Source organism: Falco rusticolus, chromosome 5 (assembly GCF_015220075.1).
Source record: "Falco rusticolus isolate bFalRus1 chromosome 5, bFalRus1.pri, whole genome shotgun sequence".
NCBI lineage: Eukaryota > Metazoa > Chordata > Aves > Falconiformes > Falconidae > Falco > Falco rusticolus.
In genome coordinates this window covers 83408380-83434379 of record NC_051191.1, presented here as the reverse complement: position 1 = coordinate 83434379, position 26000 = coordinate 83408380, and the positions used below count along the sequence as shown (strand labels likewise).

The following is a 26000-nucleotide window of genomic DNA, read 5'->3' as shown; positions in this document are numbered from 1 at the left end:
TGCCTTTCATAAACCCATGCTGACTGACCCTGAACACTACTGGGTTGTCCTGTATGTGCCATGTGATGGCACTCAGGACAATCATAGAATTTCAACCAAGAACCACCTTATGAGCCAAACCACTCGCGTTTTTCATGAGAACTTTATCCTCTCCCTCTCAGTGGAGGCCTGTAGGTCTCTTTTGGGTTTTTCTATTAGTAATGTTTTAAAGTGGTTTGGATTTTTTTCTCCTTCACAACTAGGCTTACAGTGTTTCAGCAGAATTCAGAGGGGATGCCCTGGATTCCCATCGGGTAGTTTGGGTTAAACTTTTCACATGTCAGTTTTCCAAATGATCATATTGTCTCTAGTCTAGATCTCTCCCAGGGATGGAGAGGCAATCAGCCTTAGCTCAGTAGGTCATATGGCACCCTGCGTATTTTATTTACATGGTTCTGTGTGCAGAGGTGCCTTTGATCCTGCCAATGTAAGCATAAGCAAACACACCTATAGGAGTCCCTCACACAGCTCCTTTCATGTACACAGACCCAGGTTGTCAAAAGAATAATTCACTGCTGCAGCAAAGAACTTTTATTTGTTTCAGTGACACTGAAGCTCTTTGCATCATCGTTGTCCATGTAGGTGTCTCAAGACCCTCTTTCCCCTTCATGAGCTACAATTCCTCACTGTGTGAGGAAAGCAGTTTACTCTGGCCCCTTTCATAGCTGTTCCCCTGCTATGGGGTCATGAGAGACTGACTGTGCCAGAGAGACACGGTCCCACTGTTAGTTAGGGGCAACCAGTTCAAAAGTGCCAGGTCTGCAAACTTGTACATACAGACCCAGGTCTGCAAATACAGACCCTCCTTTACAGTGGGCTGTAGGTGGGTGCTAACAGCTCCTTCATTTTAATTTACTTTCTGGTGAGTACTCTACATGTTATGTACATGGTTATGGTGTTGGATCTCTTCTGCCTCAAATGCAACAAAGTGATCATCATGATAATTCAGAAGTCTGTAAAATCACTGGAGTATGTTCAATTCACAAAATTTCGATAATGGCTTTCGACCATGGAAACAGTTAATGTTTTGCTGCTGCCTTATAAATTAGACATCATCTAACTGTTGCCCATGGGCAGCCATAACACTTGTCTTTTGGGGCTCCCTGGCTGGCTTCTACATCTCTCTACTTGACTAGGCTGTGAATCGTCAATCACGTACTTGCAGGTCCTCCAGGGCATACCACATAAGAAACTTCAACAAGGCTACCTTAAAGAAGTACAGGAATGTCTGAATATTGAATTTCCATCCCCAAGGAGCATGCATGTTATGCTTCAAAGGCAAATCACAATGGTCTAAAGTCAAAACAGTTTAATTCAGCAACTAAAAACTATGTTGCTTTGAGACCTTGGAAAAGTAATTCCCTTATAGCAGGAAATTAGGCGGTTTTACTATTTCTAAATCAAGACAAAATGCAATTAGTATTCATGGTTTATTAGAAATTTCGCTCAGCTTTCACTGAAGACAGTTCATTCCATAGACTTCTCTGAATATGAAGTGTCAAGAAGGTCTTGAGTGAGTAAATGCCAAACACCACAGGAGACAAGGTGTCACAATATTAATATCTAGCAAAAAAGATGATGAACTTTATTTGTTCTCAGTAATGCTGTTGGGATAGGCACACTAAAAAAACTGGATGGAACAAATAGCTGTGCATACTTTGGATAAACAATAAGCCATGATGCCTAACAATAAGCATTTCATGAGAATAAAGTCACATGAGATCTTTCTGTCATTCAAAAGTTTAAACCAGAAATTAATGGGACAAAACCAAGAAAAGAACATTCCTAGAGATATGTAAGAGGATTATAGAGAGTTTGATCAAAGCAAGTCTATGATTTAAATACATTTGCCATTTAAACTAGACTTAGGTAGTTAAGTTACTGGCAAATGTCATGAGCTTCTCCTTGGGAATGTCCCAGAAGCAGCAGGCACAAGATATGGAAGTTTCCATAAGAAGGCTCAAGCTTCAGCTGGAGAACCGGCCATTATAAATTAGCAGCTGAAGGCATAATGCATGCACACATCCCTCCTACCCCTCCATGCACACTCTAATCTTAGAAGAGGACATACCGTCTATCTCCTTCCACTCTTCTACAAACAAGAAACAGTCCTGGAAGGGAAGTCTAAGGGGCACATCACAGAGGCTGAATTTCATGTAACATTAGCTAACAATCTAGGCTGCTTACCAGTGGGAGACATGGACAGGCACCTGCAGGGACCAGTTCAATCAAGGTTATGGTTTCTAAGCCAGGGGAGAGAAATTGTTCTCAAGAAGTACCTGTCCTTTGTTGATTAGATAGGGTCTCAGATCACAAGTCCAGAGTACATAACACTGAGAGGGCTACATTAGAAAGGCTGACCCCAACTTAAATCATTCTGTCTTCTTTTTTAAAAAAATATTCCTCACTTTTCGTCCTTATTCCTGCACAAAGGCATGTCTGGATGAGATGTTCTTCGACATAAGAATCCAGGGAGATTAAAGCTGTGACTGGAGGCTGAGCAGGAAAAAACAGAATTGGGAATAAACTGTTCAAAACCCATTCGTGAGTACAGTTAATTTATTTGTAAAGTTCATTTCCTATTCCTTGCAGGCACTATTTATCTGTCAGTCCATAGATGGTGGTGATGGTAGCTAGGCAGGGAAGTTCCAGCAACTGGGAGTGTTCTTCATGCATTGTCCTGGTCTACTTCCTCTGCAAGAATGGAAGAAGATGAGAAGGTAGAGGAGTTAAGAGAGATATGCCAGTTCCCTCTTTCAGGCTGAGAGACAGAGTGAGCAAAATGTGAGTTTGGGAAGCCAAGTTGTGTGTGAAGCAGAGTACAGGAGAGTGAGCTGCTGTTTGACCAGAGCTGAGGGTCATCCATAGCACTCAACACTCATGTCACCTTCAAAGCTATGTGAGATTGAGAGAGGGCTGAGACTCTTTCTGACCCACTGGAAGAGATAAGCAGAGTGGGATTTGTCACAGCTGGGATGGACACAGGAGCACAGTGCAAACAGGCAACAAGAATGTTTACTGCAGCAATGAGATGCTCTTAAAGTGTATTTATTTCTCTGCAGAGAGTAGAAGGGATCTGCTGCACCAGTACTATTCAGGGCAAGGATGGAAGCTTTCTGCTTTGCAACTGCTATCATCCTTTTAAGTCAGTGCAGACCACTTTTGGACACCTAGACCAGCGGATGGACCTCTTAACTAGCAACTTCCCACCATCCTTTCCAAGGAAGAGAAAAACTCTGCCTTTTAACAGACATGGGGAAGAATAGCCTAAAATCTAAAGTCTCCCCACTAGCCTCAGACTGGATAACCAGACCACACCAATATACACTTTGGAAATGCTTTACCATCCACTCAGTGTCTGTCTTACAACTCATGTTTTTCCAGGAAAGGAAGGCTGTAGGCCCAGAATCAGCAGAACACAGCCTGTACCTACGGACACAGTCCAGGTTAGCAAAGAGTATGGAGTGAAAGTGTGGGAGTTCAGGCTCTTTTCCAAGACATCAGATAAGAAAACAAAAGGACATAAATCTCACTGTTTAATACCAGGAAGAGATAAAGCTTTTGCTTTTCCCAAGTCCAAATCACTTTTTCTCTGCTCTCAGATGCCACAGTCATGCCTTGTGAAAAAACAGTTCCTAGGGTCTCAGTGCTTCCCAGAAGCCTCCATATTCCAAACACCTGAAACAGGGCAGCTGATGGGAAGTCACATATGCTAATCTTCATATTGGAAGACTCCACACAGGACAAAAGAAGTATCCTTGGTCAGGGCCTTCCACAGAAGCTCCTACATTACCTGTGCTCCAAACACAAAGCCAAGCACATGTGGTCTTGTACTGCAGAGAATCCCCCAAAGATCATAACCTCTCTGTCCTTCCAGCTCAGACTCCAAACCAAGACTGAGGGCTGGCTGCCTAGTGTCATGAGGAATACCTGCCTCATGGTAGGTCAGACCATGACATGCTTCTTTATGGGTTATCTTTTCATGGTCTTAATTTGCTCTGTTGCTTCAGATGGAGTGTTTTGGGGGAGGAATGTCCTGGGTGCTTTGAAAGAACCAAGTCCCCTCAGCATGATCCCACAGCTACACTATCTGGAGCTCTCAGGAAGGACCAGAGTTTACCTGAAATCTGAGACAATAAGCATTATATAAGAAACTTGAAATCAAAGAAAAAGTCCAGGGGGCAGCAACAGAACAATCGGGACACAAATTTCATTCAGGTCAGGAGAACTGGACTATGGAAACCACTGTGAGAATTCAGGGATGGTAGATTTTGAATGGTACAACAACATTGTGCCTTTTGTGCTCTCAGTTTTGTATACAAAATCTGTGCTTGTGAGTTGTGCCAAACTCATGCAAACTTGAGCAGAAAGACAGAAGCACTGGCTGGAAGAACAGAAATAAATGAAAAAGGTGTAGAGAACTGCAAAGGGAAGCACTTTCAGCACCCTACCTGTGGCGCAGGGAGCGCTGTACTCCTGTGTGGCAAATTCGTCTGGAAAACAGAATGGAAGGGAGAGAGCGGGCTGTCAGAGCCCCTTGATGCCCTGGTAGAGGGATGGGTGCCAGAGAGATGCTCCTCCCAGGCCACACGGCAGGCTGCCGCCACCACCCCCAGCTTTGCCCCCAGAGATCCCAGCTGGGTGGGAGGGAGCCCCAGCCACTGCCACGGCCAGAGGCCACCCAGCAAGGCAGAGCCACCCAGCGCTGGCAGCCCCATCAGGTCTCCACTCCAGCGTGCCCAAGGGCTGCTCAGGCACCTTCTCCCAGCACACCCTGGGGTGGGGTGGGGACAACTGGGTCACCGCCACCCTGGAGCAGCATCCAGGACAGCAGAGGCACAAGGAGCAGCAGGACTGGCTGGGAGCAAGGGCACGGCTGTGCTCTGGGGCCAGACCTGAACACGGGACCCCCGGCACCTGCAGCTCTGCCCCATGGGATGGCTCCTCTCTGTGGCGAGGCAGGGCCGGCCTCGGAGGCACCACGGTGGGAGGGCTGGGGGTTTGGCTTCCTCCACCCTCTCCCCGGGGAGGATGGACGGCTGCACAGCAGCTCTGCTGTGAGGAGCAGCCACGCAGGGATCCCCGCAGAGTCACCACCACCCAGACCTGCTCACCATCTCCATGTTCGCATGGGGGGGACGGGAGATGGCCCGGGCCAGGGACAGCTGCGGGTCCCCACAGCTCCCGTGCCCCTTCACGCAGCCCACTGCCCACCCTCGGTCCCACGGGCACCCCCAGCCCCACACTCACCTGTCTCATAGTAGTCATAGACCTTCACCTGAGCTGGCTTCAGGCCCTGCACGGGGATGTCCCGCTCCACCGCGAAGGAGAAGCTGAGGGTCTCGCTGCCCAGCTGGGGAAGGGAAGCGGTGGAGGCTGAGGGGCAGCCCCGCACTGCCCCGGGCTCCCTCGCTCTCCCCTGCCCCCGTGCTGGGCCTGGGGGGCTGCAGGCCTGGCTGAGGGGCAAGGGGGAACCCTGGGGCCTTTCCCCACGCTGGGGGAGGCTCTGGCTGGTGGGGGGGTCGGGGCATGATCTGTCTGTGGTGTGGAGGGACAGAGCTCTCTGCTATGTGACAGAAAACAGCACAGTGGCAGACAGGTTTATGTTTTGTGTTTACAGGCCCACAGATGCTTAGCATTGCTCCCCATCTCTGTGCACGCTATTGCCAGTGTGCTGCAGAGTTCACTGTGTGCCCCACGGCAGCCCTGTGTCAGTCCTCACCTGCTCTATGTACACGAGAACGTGATTTGTGCTCACTTCTGTCCGTTGGACCTGGTGAAACCAGCTGTTTGAGAGCTGTAAACAGGAGACAGAGAGGAGGTTGCTGATCTGAAAGGAAGTTAGTCAATCCTCCTTCAACTCATCTAAGCTTCTTCCCACCCCTAGAATCTCAACAGGTGGATGCTGAGAAGTAAAGCACAGGGAATACTTCCCAGGGGACATGGCAAACACTTTTGTGTGAAGCCTGCACAGTAAGTCTCCCCCTAGTTCCCATCATCACATGCTCTTGCATCTCCTTGACATAAAAATGGAGGGAGGGAATGGCAGTGTAATAGCTGTCATATATCCTGAGTCCCTGAAATTAGACATGATGATCTCCTTCCAGCTCTTGCTCTCAGGTCCCAGCTGCACATATATTTCAGCTATTGCAAGCTACCAAGAGCGCTTGATGAGTGGAAATAGAGTGATGCTACTGGCATCCCTCATTCATGCCCCCTCCACAGCAGAGGGGTGAAAGACCTGGAGGAAAAGAGGAACAGGTCTAGCAGTAAAGAAAATACCTGGAAAAGAATTTGATGCTCCTTTAAGTAAGAAAATTGATGCCCCTGATTAAAGACTTATAAACTCAATGGAATGCTTGACACAGCATCCTACCTTCCTGGAGGTAGCTACTGGAACACAGTGATAATAAAGGGGCCCATCACCAGTCCAAAGAAAAAGTTACTTAATCTATTTTTCCTAGATTCATCATATTGTCTCCCCTTGTGCTGGCCTTAAGGCAGGTCTGAAAAGAGAACACTGTACAAGGCAAATAGGCAGATGACAGTGGCGAGATCAAGCTCATTCCAACCCTGAAGCCCTCTGGTTTGCTATAGACACTTGGAAGGTGTCTTGAATATAAGCAGCTGGATGTAGCTTGTTTGACAAACAGCATCCTACCTTCCTCACGGAAGACTTCACAGGGATGAATCCTGACAGCATCTTCACATCAACAATCACCATGTTGGAGCCATTGCGCTCCCCGGTGTAACTGAGGAACCAAGCAACAAAGATTCAGTGCACCTCAAGCCAAAGTGGGGGGCACTGCTGGGGGCATTTCCAACTTTTCTGTAACACTCGGCACCCACCACGTCCTAGCGGTCCAGCACCTTCTTCTCCAGCTATGCCGGGGTCTCCTAGTCACCTACGCAGCCTCTCCCTTGCCCAGCCCCTGGCTGCCCACACAGCTCCACCACTGCAGGACATGTCCTTCCTCCACAGTCTCTCCTCCCAGCCCAGCTGCTCCCTGCCCACTTTTCAAAGGGTTGCACTGCTTCTCCAGGCCTTCCAAACCAGCTCACCAGAACTCAGCTGCCATGGCGTCTCAGGAAGGCTCAGACCCACAGACTCACCTGACATTTATGCCTATGTCAAAGACCTTGTGAGCTTTGGAGTCCGCACATGTCTCTGGGGTTGTGTACACATGAAGCATGAAGGGTGCATCCTCCTGCGCGGGCTGCACATTGTACCTCAGGCTTGTCTAGAGGAAAGCCAGCGGCTCTGTGTGAGCGTGTGTGCCTGCATGCTCACCGTGTGAGAGAGACCGTCCTCTCCCCATCCAGGCTCCCCACTTCACCCTTTCTCACAACACCTCCACGGTGCAGATCCTTCCCTCTTTCCCTCCCACGATTTCTCCATCTCTACTCTCCTTGCCCTCTTCCCTCTCCCAGAGCATTCCCTCCCACTTCTCCCCTCTCTCTTGCCCCTCTGCCCTCTCCCTGGCTGCTGCCTGGTGAGGCGCTCCCCTCCTAGGATGGCACCTGCCCCCATCCCCCTCACCTGCAGGTAGACGCATCCTTCGCCAGACACCTCGGTGCTGTACTCCCCTGGCACCTGGGGCAGGGGCACACGCTGGAGCAGCAGCCGGTTTGTGGGATCCACTTGGAAGTCCTGTTGAAAGTCCCCTCCAGATCGCAGGGTCACTTTGGAGGCCGCTCCGCTCTTGGCATAGGTGACGGCTCCGTACAGGGACAAGGCTTGGAGAGCCACCACTGTGTCCTGAAAGAGACGGGTCCCAGCTCCCAGGGGGATGCAGTCAGCCTTTCCACAGCCTGTCCTCCCACAGCCTGCCCTTTGCTGTCATCAGGCACCCTCCCCTCCATTCTTCACTTTCTCCAGTTTTAAGTAGAAAGGACAGAGGAGAAGAGCAGCTTTGGGGCATTCCCGTTCCCTTCCTGTGTCCTCTGCACAGCAGCTGCATGTTCCCCCAGCTCCCTGGCACGGAGCACTGCGGAGCCTTCACTCCCTTGCCACAGGGTGAAGCAGCAACTTCACGGGCACCGACGCACTGCAGTGGGAGCCCTCTCCAGTGGCACAGACACACGTCCCTTGTGTCCCTACTGTCCTGCCCCACTGTGTCAGGAAAACCAGGTCATTAATCAAAGCATCCGTCATTTCCAGAAGCGTTACCTGAGATACTGGCCTCTAGCCTCTTGGGGACGTGGCAACCATGGTAAATACCGCAGGGCTACAGCCCCTGCCCTGGCAAACCTTACTGTGCTCCCACCTGGGTCTCCGGCACTTCTCGTCTTCTGACGTTGATGTGTGAGGTCGCAGGAGGGAAGCGGCTCACCTGGGTGGAGGAGAAGCCTCCGTTGGGGTTCTGTTGACCGCTGATCCACTTTGCAATGAGAGATGCGAATGACAGCTCCTCCTGGGAAGGTGCTGGCTGCGTGGTGAGGTGAGCAAGCAGCACGTAGGCTGTCATCTCCACTTCGGCAGAGGGAGCTCGGTGGCGATAGTACGGGAGATCAACCTCTGGCTCTTTCCCAGGCCGCTGCCAATGAACAGACCCATCTTTCCAGGAGGCAGGGAGCGTGGAGACAAGACAACAAGCAGTTAGTAGTAATTATTGCAAGGGAGTCCTTAGTCTGCTGCCAGGCCAGCTGGGAGGACGGAGCCTCCAGGACGCATCTGTCATGTGGGATGAAATGGGAAGTGTTAGACAGCTCTCTGCTTGCTGCGACTAGTCTGAGACCGCTGAGACCGCTTTGTCCTAGACTCCAGATTCACACAGACATTCATGGGCTTGAGCACCAGCAGAGCACCAGGCTGGCACTGCTTCCCTTGTTGAGTCAAGCTGCCGGCATTGGGCAGTGACAAGCTCTGTGAGGCAAAATGACCCAAAGAATGTGACCAGGGCTTGACAGTCAACCTGCAGGCAGAGAAGGCAAAAGGTGCTGGCCATTCTTCCTTCACAACCCTGCTACCCAATGCTCGGGCAAACCCACTGTCCCGCCTGACTCTGGCAGGGCGCTTCCGAGTCATTACGTGATTTCCTGCAAGACTTAGAACTTATGCTAAGGCCTCCAAAATGAGGTGCATGTTTGTTTTCTCTCTCAACACAACCAGCTCATCTCTGATCTATCATGTCTTGTGCCGTGCACGGTCAGCTTTGTTCTCTGTTGAGCACATGCACTGGAGGAAGGAGTGGCCATAAACATGGCTAAGCCTTTGCTAAGCAGTGCGTGGTGCGGCAAGAGGAGCTGACTGAGGAGAGATGCTAGCAGAGCTATCCTTTAGTGCAGCACTGGTGGGGATGGTGCCTGGTGCTTCCTGATGAACTCCCTTGGAGCACAGAAGTAGGACTGGGCACTGAGAGGGAGCTCTCAAAAATGCAACCCCTTTGCACAAGTCTTTCCTCTCCCTCCACCTTTCCCTACCCACACAAGCCAGTTCCTACAGCCATTGCCCCACCAGCCAAAGGCATTTTTTTCTCAAGGGAAGATCTTATGCCAGTGAAAGAGATGTCCCGCCTGGAGCACTCACCCTTTTTCACAGCTTCCTTTTCAAGTGAGCCAAGCAATGCCTTCCGCTTGTCCTCCTTGCCTGCCAGGGAGAAGGCATATGCCATCAGAGCCTTGGTGTACACGTGGTTTTCTTTCTCATCTGCTGCTGTTTCCAGGCAGAAGAGAGCATTACGCACCACTGAGTGCTGGAAGGAGAGACAGACTGAGCTGGAGGAGACAGAGCGCATATTGTGGTTCATCTTAGAAGAACAGGAATTGGATGGTGGCTATGGACCTTTGACATTGCGACTCCCCTGTCTGGCAAAGATTGTACCATTTTGTATCTCTTTCCCTTCAGGTCCAATACCTCATGGAAAGAATGGGCATCCATACTCTCCCGGTAGAGTTAATGTCATCCATGTCACACTACTGAAAAAATAATTCCTTTTGCTGGTTCTTACTGTACAGGTAAAAACTTCCAACAGAAAATAGTGCCTACCACATTTGGAGCAGAGGGTTTACAGCAGTTTGGCAACCATCCTGGCTCAGCAGTCCTTCTGCTGCAATTCACACCCCAGTTCTACCTGTGCCACAAGCTTGTCTCACAGGGAGGGGATCACAGTCTTAGGGGTCAGAATGACCAAACCTACATTGCTTTAAAGTGGCCTCAGGCTTTTCACAGACTACCATTTATGATATTCCCTATACCTATACCTTATCCCCCAAGCATTAAGGATGGGGATTTTGCATAAAACAATGTAGAAGAGGCAGAGAAAATGAGAACAAATCCCTGAGTATGCCACCTTTTTTCAGAGACCCGTGCTCTTGTGCCAACTCAATAAGACCATAGAAGTGGTTCAATAGGAATGTACTATTCCAACAAACAAAAGGAGATTTTTGTGGGTGTAGAAAAACCTATCTGGCTCATTTCAGAGATTCAACTATTACTTAACTCATTGTTGATTCAAGATGTACTCTTTTGTAGAAGCAAAGGCATGATTCTCCATGAAAGAACTCAGAAAAATATTAAGTGAAATGTGTATATGGGAGACAGGATTGGACAGGGGAGAAAAATGGAGGAAAAGTGTTATTCCAGTCTAGGTTTGAATGGATAGGATATTCAGACAGGATTTGTTCTTTCTAAATGTAAAGGGACCTGGCACTATTAGGTCAAGTTAGTACCATCTATGGCTTGGGTTGGGGTGCAGACACATACAGTTACAGGCAGAGGAATCTCCAGCAATGCAATAATGATGTAGGCTGTCAGCGTGATTTCATCATTCACTCCACCCTGCAGGGAATCACAAAAGTAGACATTGATCCCACACAGCACTACTGGATTCTCCCTGTGCTACATATCTATGTCCTGCAGGGACAAATTCTTTCTAGCTTCCTTCTCATGGTAAGTGCTTCAGAAGATGCTGTTTGCTTCTCCCTGCTTCTGTGATAGCTCGTATATATAACTCCCCCTTCCTCCCCAACCCCAAGGTCTGAAATATCCGTGCTGGTTCCAGAGTTACTTATGGTTGAGTTCCAGCCCGACAAAGCCCAAATGGAGCCAACCAGGCAAACATGTTACCTTCATGGCATTGTTCAGGAGTGTCCCAGAACTGCGGAAACAGCCGTTCTCTTTCTGCTTTTGGGTGAGCCAGACCAAAGCATCCTGGATGTGCTTCTCATCTATGAAGATGTGAGGCCGGGCCTGGGCAAAGGACTTGAGGACAAAGGCCGTGAGCCTGAAAGTGACAGAGGGGACTGAAACATCCTGAGCAGGCCTTGTATCCATGAGAGGTCATTGGGTTCATGCGGACATCGCTGTTCTGGACTTGATCACAGTGGGCTGGTTGGAAACTGATCTAGCTTAGTGACTCAGTGACACAGGGACAATGCTAAATGGAGCCTGCCATTCATAGCCCTGAGGGCTACAAGGAGGTGGGCAATGGCACTCGGGATTCATCAGCTTCTTCTGCTAACAAGAACTAGCACTGTGCAAGTCACCCTCACTTTTGCTGAAGAAGGGTGTCAGGGGAGGTAAGTAGCTATCAGTGCAGTGTTGCGGACCTAAATGGCATCTCCCTTAGCATCCTGCTCCATCATCCCACATGATTATTCTATAATGTCATGATTATAATTTCATCTTCACCTCCATTTCAACCTCCACAATGACCAAGAACTAGAGAACACTGAGGAAAGGAAGACCATGACAAGCAGAAATGAGAAGCCAGTGTTACTGAAATCTTACCAGGTATTTCCAACTTGCCCATAACGGGGCCCAAAGGTGCTATAAGAACCATCCCAGTGTTTGTACTTCAATTGCCTTTGATACCCTGAAATGGAGAGTGGAAGAATATTTTAGCTGTCACTACTTTTCAAGGAGCCATGCAAAGGAAATGTAGCAGACACGGGGTGCAGGGTCCCCCCTACAATGGCACAAGTGGGAGCTACACTGCTCAGTGTTTCAGTGGAAGTTCAGGCAAACTCACAGCATTGAGTACCTCCATTCTTGTGCTCTTCCTCTTTCCTAAAACACCTGGAAACTGGTTATCTGTGGTCATTGCTGCTCTCTGCCCTAGACTTGATGAGGAGAGGTAAAAGTATCCCAGACTTGAGAGAAATGGGAGAACAGTTCCCAGGGAGCTGAATTACAAAAGTGATCCCACAGTAGATAGGGATTTAGAAAAGAGGGTAACTTCCACTGGGGGAAGTGCAATTTTTCTGTGAAATAACAGAGTAAACCCAGTCCGTTAGTCAGCAGATACCCACTGTGTCCATATGTACGAGTGTTCTGTTTGCAACATGTCCTAACTAGTGTGTTAAAATTCTGGCCTAGACAAAGGCAAGTGACACTTTCTAAATCTTAATCCTAAGGAGCATCTCAGATCTACATAAGCAGCTGTCATGATTAATAGTTACAGTCTGATTTATGGATTTCATATATCCCTTTTTCTTATAGGGAAAACTCCTGAGTTATTGCCAGTCCTGGACTTTTTCTAAGTTCCTGTTTGGATGCTGTCCTCTTTCACCCTGCATATAGATACTGCATTATATACACCTGACCTACCACAGTATCATGTTCCTTTCCAGAGAATGCACTAGGACAGCCTCTCCCAGATCATACATGCCAGTGGCCAGTAGCGTCCTTATCTAGTTGCCAAGGGAAGGAATGAACAGAGAAGCAAAAGCCATGTCCCAGCTCACCGCTCACTAAGTATCCGATGGCCTTGGATTTGACCTCCTCACTCAGCTGCCCTGTCTTGTTCAGGTAGTCCAGGACGTAGATGTTGGGTGCAAACAGGACCATGTTCTGCTCCCCACAGCCAAACGGCATCTGCAGGAGCTGGTGCAGGTTCTGCGTGGCAGTGCCCATGATGTCACCTGGGTAATGGGAAAATTTCCAGTGTGAATTAGTACAGTTCAGGGCTTGCCAGCAGACTGAGCACAGCCTGAAGAAACACGGAAGTGTTTCAAAATAGCATGTGACACTTTAAGAATGCTCCACTTACCTAGTACTGAGAAATATGCTCTGGCTGAGCCATCAACCACAGTCTCTGGGAGAACCAGGGAGACTGGCTCTGATACTGACTTTTCTAGGATAAAAATCAGATCATTTTGGTTACAATTCCATATATATCTACATGCATGGGTAGCAGCTAGGAGGGTGAGACACCATCCCTAACACAGGGGTTTCCCGACTTCAACATATGCATTCATCAGCTGGCCTTGACTGACAAATACGATTTCCAGCCTATTTTTCTGGGCTTCTCTGCTTTGGTGGGTGGACCTGGCTTACTGCAGAGTCCAGTTTATGACTTTACACCCATTGAACGAAAGATATTAGAGACAACTCCATTAAATCCCAGATATTCTTTCCCTCAGGGACCTGATCAGCCTCAGTTCCTAAGAGATATGCTTCTGCCCCTGTAATTGCAAGAAGTATTACAGCCTCAGCTCTTCTCCTTTAGGAGGAATTGATTTAACTATCAGTTGGACATACATCTAGTTTGTCCAGTTTTATCAGATCCCTACACGTTTCTTTTCAGAGCGGAGCATTCACAAACCTTGTCTTCTCCCTTGGCCTTTTGTCTCTACCTCAGCAAAGGAAGTGTTAGAAAGCAAAAGGCCCTTACCAGGTGCACAGAGCACAGAGTTGTAGGTAGTTTCCATCTCAATCCCTTCCGGCTTGGGGAAGAAGGCAAGGAAAAAAAGCAAAAAATGAGACACAACAACAACAAAAAAGGAAGAAATGTCAAGAGGGAAACTAAAAGAGACTAAGAAAATTGAATACATATAAGTTGTCCTGTGGTAGTAACCTCATTATACTGAAAAGTCTTTAGAAATTGCTTACAAAGTTTTTTTCCATGTGCTAAACTGAGAGTAATTGAGGACTGTAACATTCTGGCTAATTACAAGTATGAAATGTAATACATGTTATTTTCTTTCTTACTACCAAGAAAGGCTCTGCAGCTTTACAGGTTGTGATGCAGATAACACACAAGATGATGTTACCGACAGTGCTAATAGAGCCGCAGGGCTCTGTCTTCCAAGATGCTGCCCACCCTGGCCCAGTCTAGCAGGATTATTTGAACTGTGATGACAGCTGAGCGCCTGGGACACCAGTAGGATATGTATGTAAGAGCTTTGACAGGTGGCAACTAGAGAACTCCAATGCACCCAACAAGTGACATGTTACAACACCCAAAATTTCAATACCTGCCACAGTCGACTGGTGATTGTATTCTTCTGTTTCAAAAACTTCAAGCCTAATTTTTGAAGTCAGAAAAGAAGCCCTATTTTCTGTTGAGTTGGTTGAAAACATTCTGCATAAATACTAGACACTATATATTGTCAGAGCGGGTTTTTTTTCAGTGATATCTCTGCATCAACTTTTTAACTTCCGTATAGGAGGGTTCCCTTTGCTTCATTACTGACTCCCAGCTTTTGCCAGCTGATTTTTTTTTTTCAGCGTGTAAACAATGTAAACTTCACTTTCCCACACAGTTAAAATATATTGTCTCTCATTCTTCACTATGGAAAGACGGAGGAAGATTAAAAGAGTAGGAAAAAAAAAAAAAGAAAAAGGAAAAAAGCTTTGAGGATAAACCATGACAGAGCTAAATGCTTCTGTTTGAAAAGGCATCTTCTCGTTCATTTCAGCATGTTATTCTGAAATGCAACTAAATGAGAAACCCATTGTTTTATTTGATTTTGAACAGTTCAACAGGAAATTAAAACATACAAATTGTAACTATTTGAAAGATTTTTCCTTTCCAGATGAGAAATTCCTGGGTGAAAAATCATCCCGTTGCTTAACTAGCTCTCAGCAAGGCTTGGTTTCCCGAGGGGTGAGGGGATGCCCCTGGGGCACTGGTCCCTTCTCTCTCCCCGGGATGCACCGCCTGCTGCAAGGGATATTGACATCCATGTGCCTGGAACAATGCAGATCCATCCCAAGCAAGTTACACTGTATCCCCCCCCCTGCTAATTAATTGTTCAGCCTTGAATGCTAATCTCCCACTCTATCCAGTCAGGGCTTGCTGTAGATTAATTACCTCATTACAACAACAGGATAAGACCAGTAATCTCTCAGACACCCCGACAGAAGTAATTTTAGTGCTCACTCAGTTATTTTCACTCCCCTGCCACCTGGGAGAAAAGACTTTACAGTTCTGAGCTTCCAGTATCTTCAAAGAACAAAATAAACACTCTTTTTCCTGCAGACATATAGGAAATTAGGAAATTTTCCTGAAATATTAAAGTTATTCATCCCCTGATACACAACATGTGCTATACATTTTAATTAATTTTAAGTAAGTGAAACAATAATAATAAAAAAAAAGAGGCCTAAGAGATAGGATTGTTGCTCCATCATTGCAGTCAGGTTGGCAAAACATTTTCTGAAGCTACATATTACATGAATTGTAGCTCTGCCTTATTGAAAATTGGAATGTCTGCAATGTAGGGAGGATTTGCAACGTTATTCATTACTCCTGACTTAATTTTGTAAAATACGGTTATTCCTTCCTGTCCTTATTCCTTCCAATCCTGTTCATAGGATTGACAGTATTATGACACGTACTATTATACAGATTTCACTATACAACAAGCTAGTTTTGCTGTGTGCTTTGTTTGCTATTAATATCACAAGGAGTCTTATGCTGTGGATTAATTTTATGACTGGCGATTTGTCATGGGAAAAGCTGTGGTTTTATCATTGCAAAACACTGCTTAAGAAAAAAACTACAAAAGAATGCAAAAATAAGAAGTTAGTTCATACTGTTTGAACAATCTTAGAAGTGTAATAAAAAAAATTCAAAACAGTGATGGTAGTTTTGTTTGGAAATATTTGTAGATTGTGGTGACTGTTTCATATTCCAGAGCACTACCCATGTGCTGGAGGGGATGCATAAGGTTTCTGGCAAGTCTTCCATTTACAGCCTATCCCTGTGATTTATTATAGGTAAAATGAAGGAATTTTCATTTATCTCCCAGATGATGTGTCTGGGACAAACCTGTCATTATTGCCTGCCTTATTATTTCTGTCCCACTATGTAATGTAACACCCTGCTTTTACTCTGAATTGGCAGCATTACAAATGATGGCTCTATTGGCCCGTGTGAGATTTATCAATGCTTCTTTATGAAAATGTGCAGAATAAGACTCATGCAAACTGCTATCTTGGCTAAAACAGAAAACCTTTGTCATACTGCAACCGTTGCTGCGTAGCATGGAATTATTACTACTTTCTGTGCCACTAAACTCAGTAGCCCACATACCTCCACCAGCAGCTGTCTGATGACTGTGTCCTTCCGCCCTTTCTCAGGGGTCTCCACCACAGCGTTCCCGCAGGGCTGCTGGTTCTGCAGCGCCTCAGTGCTCACCGATAACTCCACCTGCCCTGGAGGGAACAGGGGTCAGCCAGCCCTGCCAAGCAGCACCAGGGAAATGTGGGTTTCTGTTTGTGATGGGCACTCTCTGGTGCATTACAGAGAAGCTTTTGCAAAAGGAGAACTAAACTTGGGACAATGTTTTATCTTGATCCAGCTGCAGCCTTCCAAGCCATCTCCTTTGTGCTGGCCACCCTAGCAGGTGTTAGTCTATCAGCAAGAAGAGTAGTGAAGGGGTAGGTCTTGTAAATCAGTCTTGTTCTGGGAGGCTTCAGAGAAAGCAAGCTTTGATTAAAATATTTCAGATACCCACATTAAGCTAAGACATTCACAGCTCCACAACAAGAATGTCTGATGCTTGGCATGCATTGAGGGAATTTGTGATTTCTGTCCAAATGTTAAGAATACAATGGCCCATAACATTTTGTTTAGGACCTGGAAACTGCATCCCAGTGTAGCATCTCAACCTCAGGGCTGGACTTCTCACTTCTGGCATAGACAAGATCCTTCCAGACAGGTTTGGAGTCACCTAGCTCCTCACACCAAAGATCTAATATCATCTGCGGATACCTGATCCCAGTATTCCCTTGTCTGGCCTCTTACCTAGAGATCTTGGTGTTACTGCCCAAGCCACGGTTTTCCTTCCATTCATGCAGACACAGTAGGATTCTTCCTGCTTCTCTACTGGTGTGGCCAGGAAATGAGTAGATTCAGCCAGAGACACGGTGACCTGCCGGTTGTACAGAGGTGTCGTGAAGGTGGGAACTGCAGAGAAGCTGGGGTTACTGGATACAGTGCAGTACATGGGATTGGGTAGTGGAGCTGGTGGGACTGTGGGACTGAGGACCTTATGGATATTGCAGAGCAAAAAGAGCAAAAACTGGGCAATAAAATGGGAAAAGACTGAGGTGTGTTCAATTGTAAGAGATTGGGGAGATAGGTGTAGAGAACAGTATGTGTATCTTTGGAAAGGAAATAGATTCTGGGAAAACAGCATGGACCAGTTGTGTGAGTAAAGACAAAGCAGTGACTACAAACTTTGCCATGAATTGAAGACCTCCCTCATGATTAGTCAGGTGAAGGGGTAAAACACTAGTAGTGAGAAAGCTAATGAGGGAACAAGGGAGAGTGGAATAAAGAACCTGAAAATAGCAAATAAAACAGGAAAGACAGGGAAATAAATGAGAGTGCGTTGGAATGGCTGGATCAGTGCCTTGTTCCAGCTTCATTCCTTTTAGAATAAAAATCTGTATTTATAAAAAACTGAGCAAAGGTGATTCTCTCTTGTCTTTTTTTTTTGTTGGTAAAGCAATGCAGATAAGAATAGTGAAGCTGTAGAGCTCTGCTCAGTGTCTTAGGGGGAGATGCAACAAATCACAGGAAGTCTGGGTATTCCAGCGAATCTGGCATGGTACTTTGTGAGATATTTAGATGAGATGAGACTAAAGGCTGAATGCAACTATCCACCCTGCTGAACCTGGAGTTTCCATGTGAGTATGCAATGATGCTGTGGCCTGTGGATAACCCAAGTTTTATATTTCTATAGGACAATGACATAAATCTGTGATGACAAGGCTGGGGGCCTCAGCAGCAGAGCTTTAGGTTCTGAATCAAATGCAGTTTTCAAAACTTGGTCAGAAAACCATATTCCCTCTTCATTAAATACACAATAATTTCTACATATATACACCTATATGGAATTATAGTCAGAGATCAGTTATATGGCTTGGGAAACCATTTATAAGTGGCCCATTGCAGTCTTCCCTAAGCTGTCAGACTAAGCAAAATTGTGAATGTCTCTTACCCTGATGCAGGCGGACAGGTAGTTGAATACGGTGGCTTTCAGTGTGAAGGACTCACCACGCACTACAGAGTAGGGCATGGTGAGCTCTACAAAGAAGGGCTGGAAGGCTCTGAGGGACACTGTTGGGGACAAGCCAAAGCCTGTCTCTGCCGAAGTGCAGAATGCATTGGCTTTCCACTCGGTGATGGTGTCAGGGATGGTCACATCTAGATCAGCATTTCCCTCAGAGCTAGTGAGGGACGAAGAAAAAGATTTCAGTTATATTCTGGTCATCACCTATGTTTTTCTCAGCCTGCTGAACAACACCTGCTGACAGCAAATTCCTGACCAGCTGGGATATAGGCACTGGCTTTTGCATGTTCCCCCAAAGCATCCTATACTTAGTGAACTTGAAAAATCCTTCTGTCTACCTGAAATACCTGCCACTGAAATACCGATACTTCCATTGAGGCTTAAATATCTTCCAAGGTTTTGCCCCAGGGGCCACACTCTATATTCATATAAACACTTACTTCACTGAAACTATGTCCCAGATCCATGTCTCAGGGAAGTACTTCCGGACCGTCTCCACAGGATTGCCAGCAACAATGTGGTCCGTTATTTCATAGTCCACATCTTCAAGCAGATTCCATGCAGTGACTAGAAAATTTGTTCAAGGACAGGAAGAAAGAAAAAGATATTTCAGACTCCATCCTAAATCAGGAGGATACTTTCCTTCCAGGTAGTGGTTATTCTTAGCTAAAAAAGTTTTGAACTTGAAAGAACAGCATTGAAACCTTGGTCACTGGAAACAAATGTTTTTCTCTGTTGTCATCTCAACATTTCATTTTTCCTAATGTTGCTGCTCTTCTTACAGAGATCGGACGGGGTTGGGCATTCTTCCCCCACTGCCAGCAAATGCAGCAGTGCCAAAAGAGCCATATTGAGGGTACATTTCTGTTGCAATAGAGTCAAATGTGGAATTTACTGCCTTCAGATGTTACAGTTGCACATAGTTTATTAAATTTGGTTGAGGAATTGATTGTGTTTATACATGACCTGAAACAGTAGCCACACTTGGCCCTCCCCTCCCCTATCTAAGAATTTTTTGAGATGAATATGGATCATTACATCTCTGGCCATTGGCAAATAAACTGTTCCAAAACAGGGAGATACTTTCTCAGAGGGTTGCATGGTGTTGTGCCTTACGAAAGGCTTTCCATCAGCCTTAGAAGACTTTACATCTTCTCAAAGCAGCCAGCTGTCTCAGGACATGCTCTGAAGACAAACCATGGATTTCAAACCAAAGATCTTATCTGTTATGAATAGAAGGCTAGAAGCTATCACCAGATCAAAACCTATCGCCAGTTCACAAATCAATTTTTTAATAGGAGTTGGGATACTGCACCAGAAAGTCAGTGTCTGGAAGTGATACAGGTGAGGGTGTGCTATCTAGCCTTTCTAATCTCAGAACTATTCAGAATTTTTAAAAAAATATAATTATTTTATCTTCACAGTCACTGAAATTGCAGAGAAGTGAAATGACCTATCCAGCCTCTCACAGTTATGTGAGTGGGAAAGCTGGGAACAGAACCAAATTTCTCAGCCCTCAGTGGTAAAACTTCTACCCACAGAATTGTACCACCTTCTCATTTGTCTTGGCCCACTTTTTCCCTAGTTGTTCCTCTAGTTATTGCTACAATGTGACTACCTAGAAGTAGAGACTCCTTTTTTAGGTTTCCATAGCTGGACTCAGATCTGATGGAAAAAAACCAGTACTTTGTGCTGGCGGACTGTTACAGTGCCTACAGGATGGCTGCAGTAGGGGCTGGCACCGGAGTCACTGAGCTCACAGTTCCAGCCAGGCACATCTGTCCAGCTGGGGATGAGCGGGCAGAGGTGGATCAGTTTCATATTTCAGGACTAAGTCCAGAAGGGAGTGATCCTGAATTAGGGCAGCATATCTGAACAGAGTATGATCTGCCTGGTGTAATTAATGTTAAAAGAAGTAGAGGGCAGGAATGAAGCAGATTGGTAAATTTTAGGTAGCTGTGTGGGAGGTAAAATGAAGAAGGTACTAGAACCACTGTAACTCCTTTCCATCATGTGTCCTGGGTAATGCTGGCAGATTTCAGGCTTATGGATCTTGCTGCTAGTGAAGACTTTTAAGCCCAATTCCTAGTAAACAAAGAGAAAGAAGAACAAAAGATATGCAAACACATTTTTGAAAATGAACTATTTTTACTATGTCAGGAATAGATGCACTTAAGTCTGGTATCCATCAGAATAACAAAGGCTTGTATATAAATGCCAGAGAGACTCGTTCAACCCAGATGTTGAGGCTTTATCATGTTACACATCCTAAGGCTAAGTCCTGGCATGATCAGATGGATGGAAAGCTGAGGCCACATATCTACCCTGGGGACAGCTGCCTGGGTGGCAATAGCATGTGTGAAAAGCATTGGATTGAGGGTACCCAAAAGGTCTTGTGCAGGACTCTTTAGATGGGCATAGGTGGGTTACCAAAGTACTGGCACTTTATTAAAGACCTGTCTACACCAGATAGAACATGCCTGACTGAGGAAGAATTTCTAATATTGTGGCACCACAGGTCACTAGGTCATTTCTCAGGACTGTTTCCTTACCCGACCTCATTTGCAGCTATCTCTATTAGCAATGAGGAGAGCTTTCAAAGTTTTAATGGTTCAGAGGAGCGCTTAGGTACCAATGATGGGTTACATAGATGCAGAGCCTGGGCCTGGTTATTTTGTGCACAAAAGTTAGCAAGCTTACAGCAAAGTTCATTAAAAAGCCCTTCAGAACAGGTGACGAAAGAGGAGACTGAATTCCAAAAAGGAATAACAAAGAAAAATGAGAGGCTGGTGCTTACTTTCAGAATGTCATAGGCATCACCTTCACCGTCAGGAGAAATAGGTATGTAGACAAATCCATTTAATAATAGATTGTCAAGCGACACACAAGGGTTTACGTTGTCTTCCTCCAAGTAGTGGTCCTTGAAGCTATAACCTCGGATTTCCTTCAGTGGGAGAAGATCGTACACCTGGGGAAATGCGATTAACCAGGGAAAGAGGTGGCAGGTCAGCACTTACAGGGACACAGGCACTACCTAGCAGTCCATTGATATAAGCCAGCTTCTAAAAAACAGGTGTAGTGAATGCAACTATAAAAATATACGGCTCCATGTCTATAGTGGTGTTAATAGGTACTTGGTTGCTTCTTGTACTTGCTCATTACCAGAAACAGCCAAGACTTACAGAACTGGGAGAGAGCTCATCTTCAGGCTTCATAAGGAGAACACTCTTATCCACAGCACGAAGGGCACACAGGGACCTTGGTGAGGCATGGAGTTGCAGGCGTGTGTTAGAGGCAGGAAGACCTTCCTTGGGTACAAAACTCAATTTGACCTGCAATTCCAAAAGGAAATTAAAGCACTCACTTTTCCTGATGATGTTACATGCTATTATACTGAAACACCTAGCCTTGTGAACCGAGCTCTGCTATTGCCTTGCAGTTCTCCTAATACATATTCAGCCTTGGCCAATGTAATTAATAATCACCAGTGAATTTCATTCTGTCTTGTTCCACTTTTTACAGCTGTGGCTTTGTAACTTGTTCTGGAGTTTCCATCACTAACCCTCAGTCAGCATCTGGTCAGACCATTTCATGAACCTGTTGTGAATTCTGCCTCCATTCTGGAATACATAACTGAACTGCTGGCCACAAGACAAACATGGATTTCATCAACTGTGACTCACTTTATTGGGGAGGCAGCTTTCAGTCTGGAAATCTGCTGAACTGGCAATGACTTCCCCACTGGGTGAAATGGTATACACAAGCATCCGTGCCAGGGGAGCAATTGCTGCCTCAACAGGGAAGGTCAACTGGAATGTTCCGTAAGCTAACAGAGAAAAAAAAGCTGAGCAACATACAAGAAGTTCCAGGATATGCATTTACCTTCCCCAGACAAAAAAGTCAAATTCACTCATGTTGAATATTTTTTAGTTACAGGGGCAGGAATACAGACAGATACATGGCTGAAGTCTATGGTTGTTGCTGAAGACACCTGCATTCAAACCATGATCGTGTAATAGCCAAGTGAGGTGAGTTTGGTGGGCTTCAACGTAGCCTCTAGATTCTCCCCAGTTAACATCTGGCATAATTTATTGATGTTACCAACTTCTTTTTACCTCAAGCTCCATGACCTTGTGCACTGCACACAAAAAAAAAAAGGTGAGGGAAAAAATGCAGAAATAAGGGACTGTTGTAGAGGGTGGCAGCAGTGTGGGTTGCAGAGTGGCTCAAAGAATAACTGCAACGTTTCTGCTAAGGAAGCATTTAGCTGGAACACCAAACATTGCTCCAACCACAGTGGGCCTGAGCTTGATGTCACAACCTGGACAAAGCTGTAGAACACCTCTTGATATTATCCAGGGTGTTATTTTAGTCACTGCTACTACTGAGAATGCAGAACTCCCTATGAACATGCAGCACCCAAGATCTTCTACTCCCATGTACCTTCTCATAGACTTCCAAAAAGCCTCCCTGGTCTCATTGTTGAAAGACTTCTAAAGGTGCATCACAGCCAGTGTCAGTTATGTGTAATAAGTCTCAGGAATGTGTAACCCTTGGACACTTAGATGAATAAAATTAAATGTATTGGTTAGAATATAGGTATGTGTGTGTTTGCATGTTTGCAAGGGAGAAACAATACCCTTATATTTTATAAATATAAATATATTTTATAAAAATGAAAGCAAGTGAGAGAGAGAAAGAAAAGGAGACATGCTTTTCTTCCTGCTCACTGTACATGTGAGTCTCACAACACTAGTGAGTATGCATCCACAGTCTGAATACGGTAGAGTGGTCAGCAGAAAGTGTTGGTTTGAGGAGGAAATGACCAAAACATTATGCATAATTTTTGTTGGATTTCCTAATTTTTTTTCACCAAAAAAATAGCACCTGACAGAACTCAGAGGAAACAAAACTAACCCATGCCACTTCATTTAAAAAGATGTAATTTGTAAAATGCATTTCGTTCAAACATTAAATGTTTGAATAGAAATAATTTCTCTATGGTCCCCCCTGCCTCCAAATTGTCATCAGAAATGCTAAAAATTCATAGTCCTCTCACCTTCTCCAGGATTCACAGTCAGATTGTGGGTGTTTGCTAACATGATGTCTCCCTTGGCCATCACCTGTGTGACAGAGAAACCTTCCTGTAATTGTTGCAAGTTGTGTTGAAGGGAAGGAGAATGAACATTCACTGGGTTAACTGTATAGTGTGAGTATGAGTAGCACTGCCAATGGTAAGCAAAACCAAGAAGCAAGTGCCAGATTGGAATTTACTGGGTCTTTAGAGACAGAAACATTTACTCCTAGGAGATCCAATGTTTCCTCATTGGTCAGACCTGGCTTCCCTTTTGTACATACTCCATGTATAGATCAGGTTCAAATGCACTTTTCCTCTGAGCACACAAAAATTTGGGGGTTATATGCACATTTCTAACAATTTGGAACAGACTAAGGATCAACAGTTCTCCTCAGCTCCACTCTCAGTTGCGTTGCGAAACAGCCTGGAGAAAAATTTAATCAGGATTAGTTTTGTAACTCACAGGGTTGGAATAGAAGAGCACAGGTTGTAAATAATAAAAGTTTGAATAAGGTACCTGAAGCGAGGCAGTAAGCAACAGCCTGAATGCTGCCTCTATTTTCCTCATTTCTACAAAATTTTCCTTTTTCACAGTCAAAAATGCCTTTTATACAGTTACATTCCATGTAGGATATCTGTTCCATAGCACCATTTTAATTTCAAGGTCTGGGATCCACAGCTATAAAAATGTAAGCTCCCTCACTGTTTGGTTGCTTTATGTATATATTTAAGATCAGCTTTCTCAGGCTACCAGGATAAACAGAAATCTTGTGCTCCAGTTCATTGTTAGAAGTCTTAAAAATAAGCACATGGACATCTCTACCACAGGTTTCTATTCTCTTTTTTTTTGTAATCTCAGTCTGTCCCCATGAGGTTCTGTAGAATCCATCAGAACAGGAGTGTCTGTTCCACTGATTTCTTCTAGCCCTCTAAGGCTACTCTTGTCTCTTCTGCTAGTATCATCAAAGGATAACCAGAAAAACAAATTTAGGGGGAAAGAATTTCTGTTTGAATATTCATCTGATTCTTCCCGTGCTGCCAAGTGAAACTGGTAGATCGTTGTTCAGTCACAGCTGAATTAGTCTCTCTTCTCTGTCCCCCAAAATGATTCGATTCATGGTTCTCAATACCAGCATGTTATAGTCTGTTCCAATTAGTGTGGTATCCCAAACTTCCCATCATTGCCTGATATACAACCTAAACTCTAAGCTTATTGGGCTTTTCTGGTACTGTGGTTAGGGGTGTTGCTTTAGTTTCAGTGGTCAGATGACTAACAAAGGACAAAACTGAGTAGGAGACAGCAGCTTTCCTCCTTATCTTTAATCTTTTTGTTGTTGAGTGCTGGCTTCTGAGCTGTGACCATATACAAACCAGAATTTGGAATGGGGGAAACTCAGAGTGGAGTATGATGAGAGTCTTGGATGGCTGCATCTAAGACAATGCTCTCTCCATCAACATTCTGTCTCTCTTCTGTACTTAATAAAACATGTACACACTACCCATCTCTGTACACAGAAGAGAACATGAGAAACATTACTGAAATGTGCTTAAATCCCACTGCTGCAGGCCACAATTTCTGTTTCAAACTCTCTCTAACATTACTACTAAGGACTGACCATATGGCATTGCCGTGCTTGCTCATCATGGCATGCAGCTGTATGTGCCACAGTGCTCTCTGTGGCTGTAGATCAAAGTAACCACAAATAATTCTTACCAAATAGTAAATGACAATTTTCTTCTGCTCTCCTACGGCCTCTGGTGTGAAGATATAGTGCACCTGGATCTCCGTGGGTGAGCCACAACTTAATGTCTCAGGCTTTGGCTCAATTTTGAGGAAGCTTTTACTAGGGGAGTAAAATCGATTTATTCTACGCATGGCATGCTCATATGAAGGTGTGATCCAGTCGCTGTCATAACAGTTCAGTTCAGGTTTATGATCAGCCTGATAAAGAAGAATAAAAAGTTCATACCTGACCAAAACCAGGTAACAAGTCACATGAAAGTCCACAGAAAAACTCTGAGTGTATTCTATATTTCACATTCTTAGGAGAAGGTAGAGAACACACACAGAAGACACAGAGAAGAGAGGTGACCTGCCAAGAAATTGGTTTATCTTCCAGTTGGCAGAAAGACTGATAACCCATGGATAGATATTTCCCCTGCTGATCAGAAAGACAGAGGCTTACCCCAGTTCCCCTGCCCTGTCTCTGCCACTTACTCGGATTTCCAGGGAGGCTTGTGTGAAGGTGGTAGTGTCTATGGAAAACCAGGATTGTCCCTGTTCATCTGTGGTGTAATTCCCTTTGTAACTGTCTCCATCCACAGAAATCATGATGGTTTCATTGGCAATTGGAACATCAGTGCCATCTACCAGCTTCACCTAACAGAGCAAAAACAAACCTCAGGTTTTAGACTAGAAACAGAAAACAATTTCCAACTGCTAAAGCCTCTTCCCTCTTTTCCTCCCTGCCAGGAAGTATGTTTCTTTATGGAGAAGAAAAAGACATGAATGTAGAAATTGTGAGGTGAGTCCTGAGATGTCTAAGGCAGCAACTGAGAAAATACTCAGCAAAACAATCTGATCGGCACAGGGAAATCATCTGTCAGGGCCCTAAGTTCCTCAGTAGAACTTATT

The 26000-nt window shown here is 45.4% G+C and overlaps 1 protein-coding gene across 7 annotated transcripts in view; it reads right to left on the bottom strand.

Annotated features, from left to right (window-relative positions):
* The window catches only part of LOC119148362 (alpha-2-macroglobulin-like), a 52372-nt gene that overhangs the window by 10905 nt on the left and 15467 nt on the right, over window positions 1-26000 (bottom strand). The window contains exons 11-36 of one of the 7 annotated variants that reach the window (XM_037388392.1): window positions 25584-25745; window positions 25080-25307; window positions 23348-23411; window positions 21972-22114; window positions 21471-21620; window positions 21086-21256; window positions 20274-20373; window positions 18729-18855; window positions 18217-18445; window positions 17016-17142; window positions 16302-16423; window positions 13656-13707; window positions 13032-13115; window positions 12727-12903; window positions 11771-11855; window positions 11108-11264; window positions 10745-10819; window positions 9569-9734; window positions 8373-8596; window positions 7580-7798; window positions 7153-7280; window positions 6701-6791; window positions 5762-5836; window positions 5290-5392; window positions 4491-4532; window positions 1456-2733 (exon numbers count right to left, since the gene is read on the bottom strand). In XM_037388392.1, the coding sequence (XP_037244289.1) occupies window positions 2708-2733; window positions 4491-4532; window positions 5290-5392; window positions 5762-5836; window positions 6701-6791; window positions 7153-7280; window positions 7580-7798; window positions 8373-8596; window positions 9569-9734; window positions 10745-10819; window positions 11108-11264; window positions 11771-11855; window positions 12727-12903; window positions 13032-13115; window positions 13656-13707; window positions 16302-16423; window positions 17016-17142; window positions 18217-18445; window positions 18729-18855; window positions 20274-20373; window positions 21086-21256; window positions 21471-21620; window positions 21972-22114; window positions 23348-23411; window positions 25080-25307; window positions 25584-25745 (3327 nt within the window). In that variant the 3' untranslated portion in view covers window positions 1456-2707. Of the gene's footprint in view, window positions 1-1455; window positions 2734-3900; window positions 3917-4490; window positions 4533-5289; window positions 5393-5761; window positions 5837-6107; window positions 6147-6232; window positions 6281-6700; window positions 6792-7152; window positions 7281-7579; window positions 7799-8372; window positions 8597-9568; window positions 9735-10744; window positions 10820-11107; window positions 11265-11770; window positions 11856-12726; window positions 12904-13031; window positions 13116-13655; window positions 13708-16301; window positions 16424-17015; window positions 17143-18216; window positions 18446-18728; window positions 18856-20273; window positions 20374-21085; window positions 21257-21470; window positions 21621-21971; window positions 22115-23347; window positions 23412-25079; window positions 25308-25583; window positions 25746-26000 lie in introns of those variants that run through there. The other 6 variants (XM_037388393.1, XM_037388394.1, XM_037388395.1 and 3 more) reach the window with 6 other exon arrangements.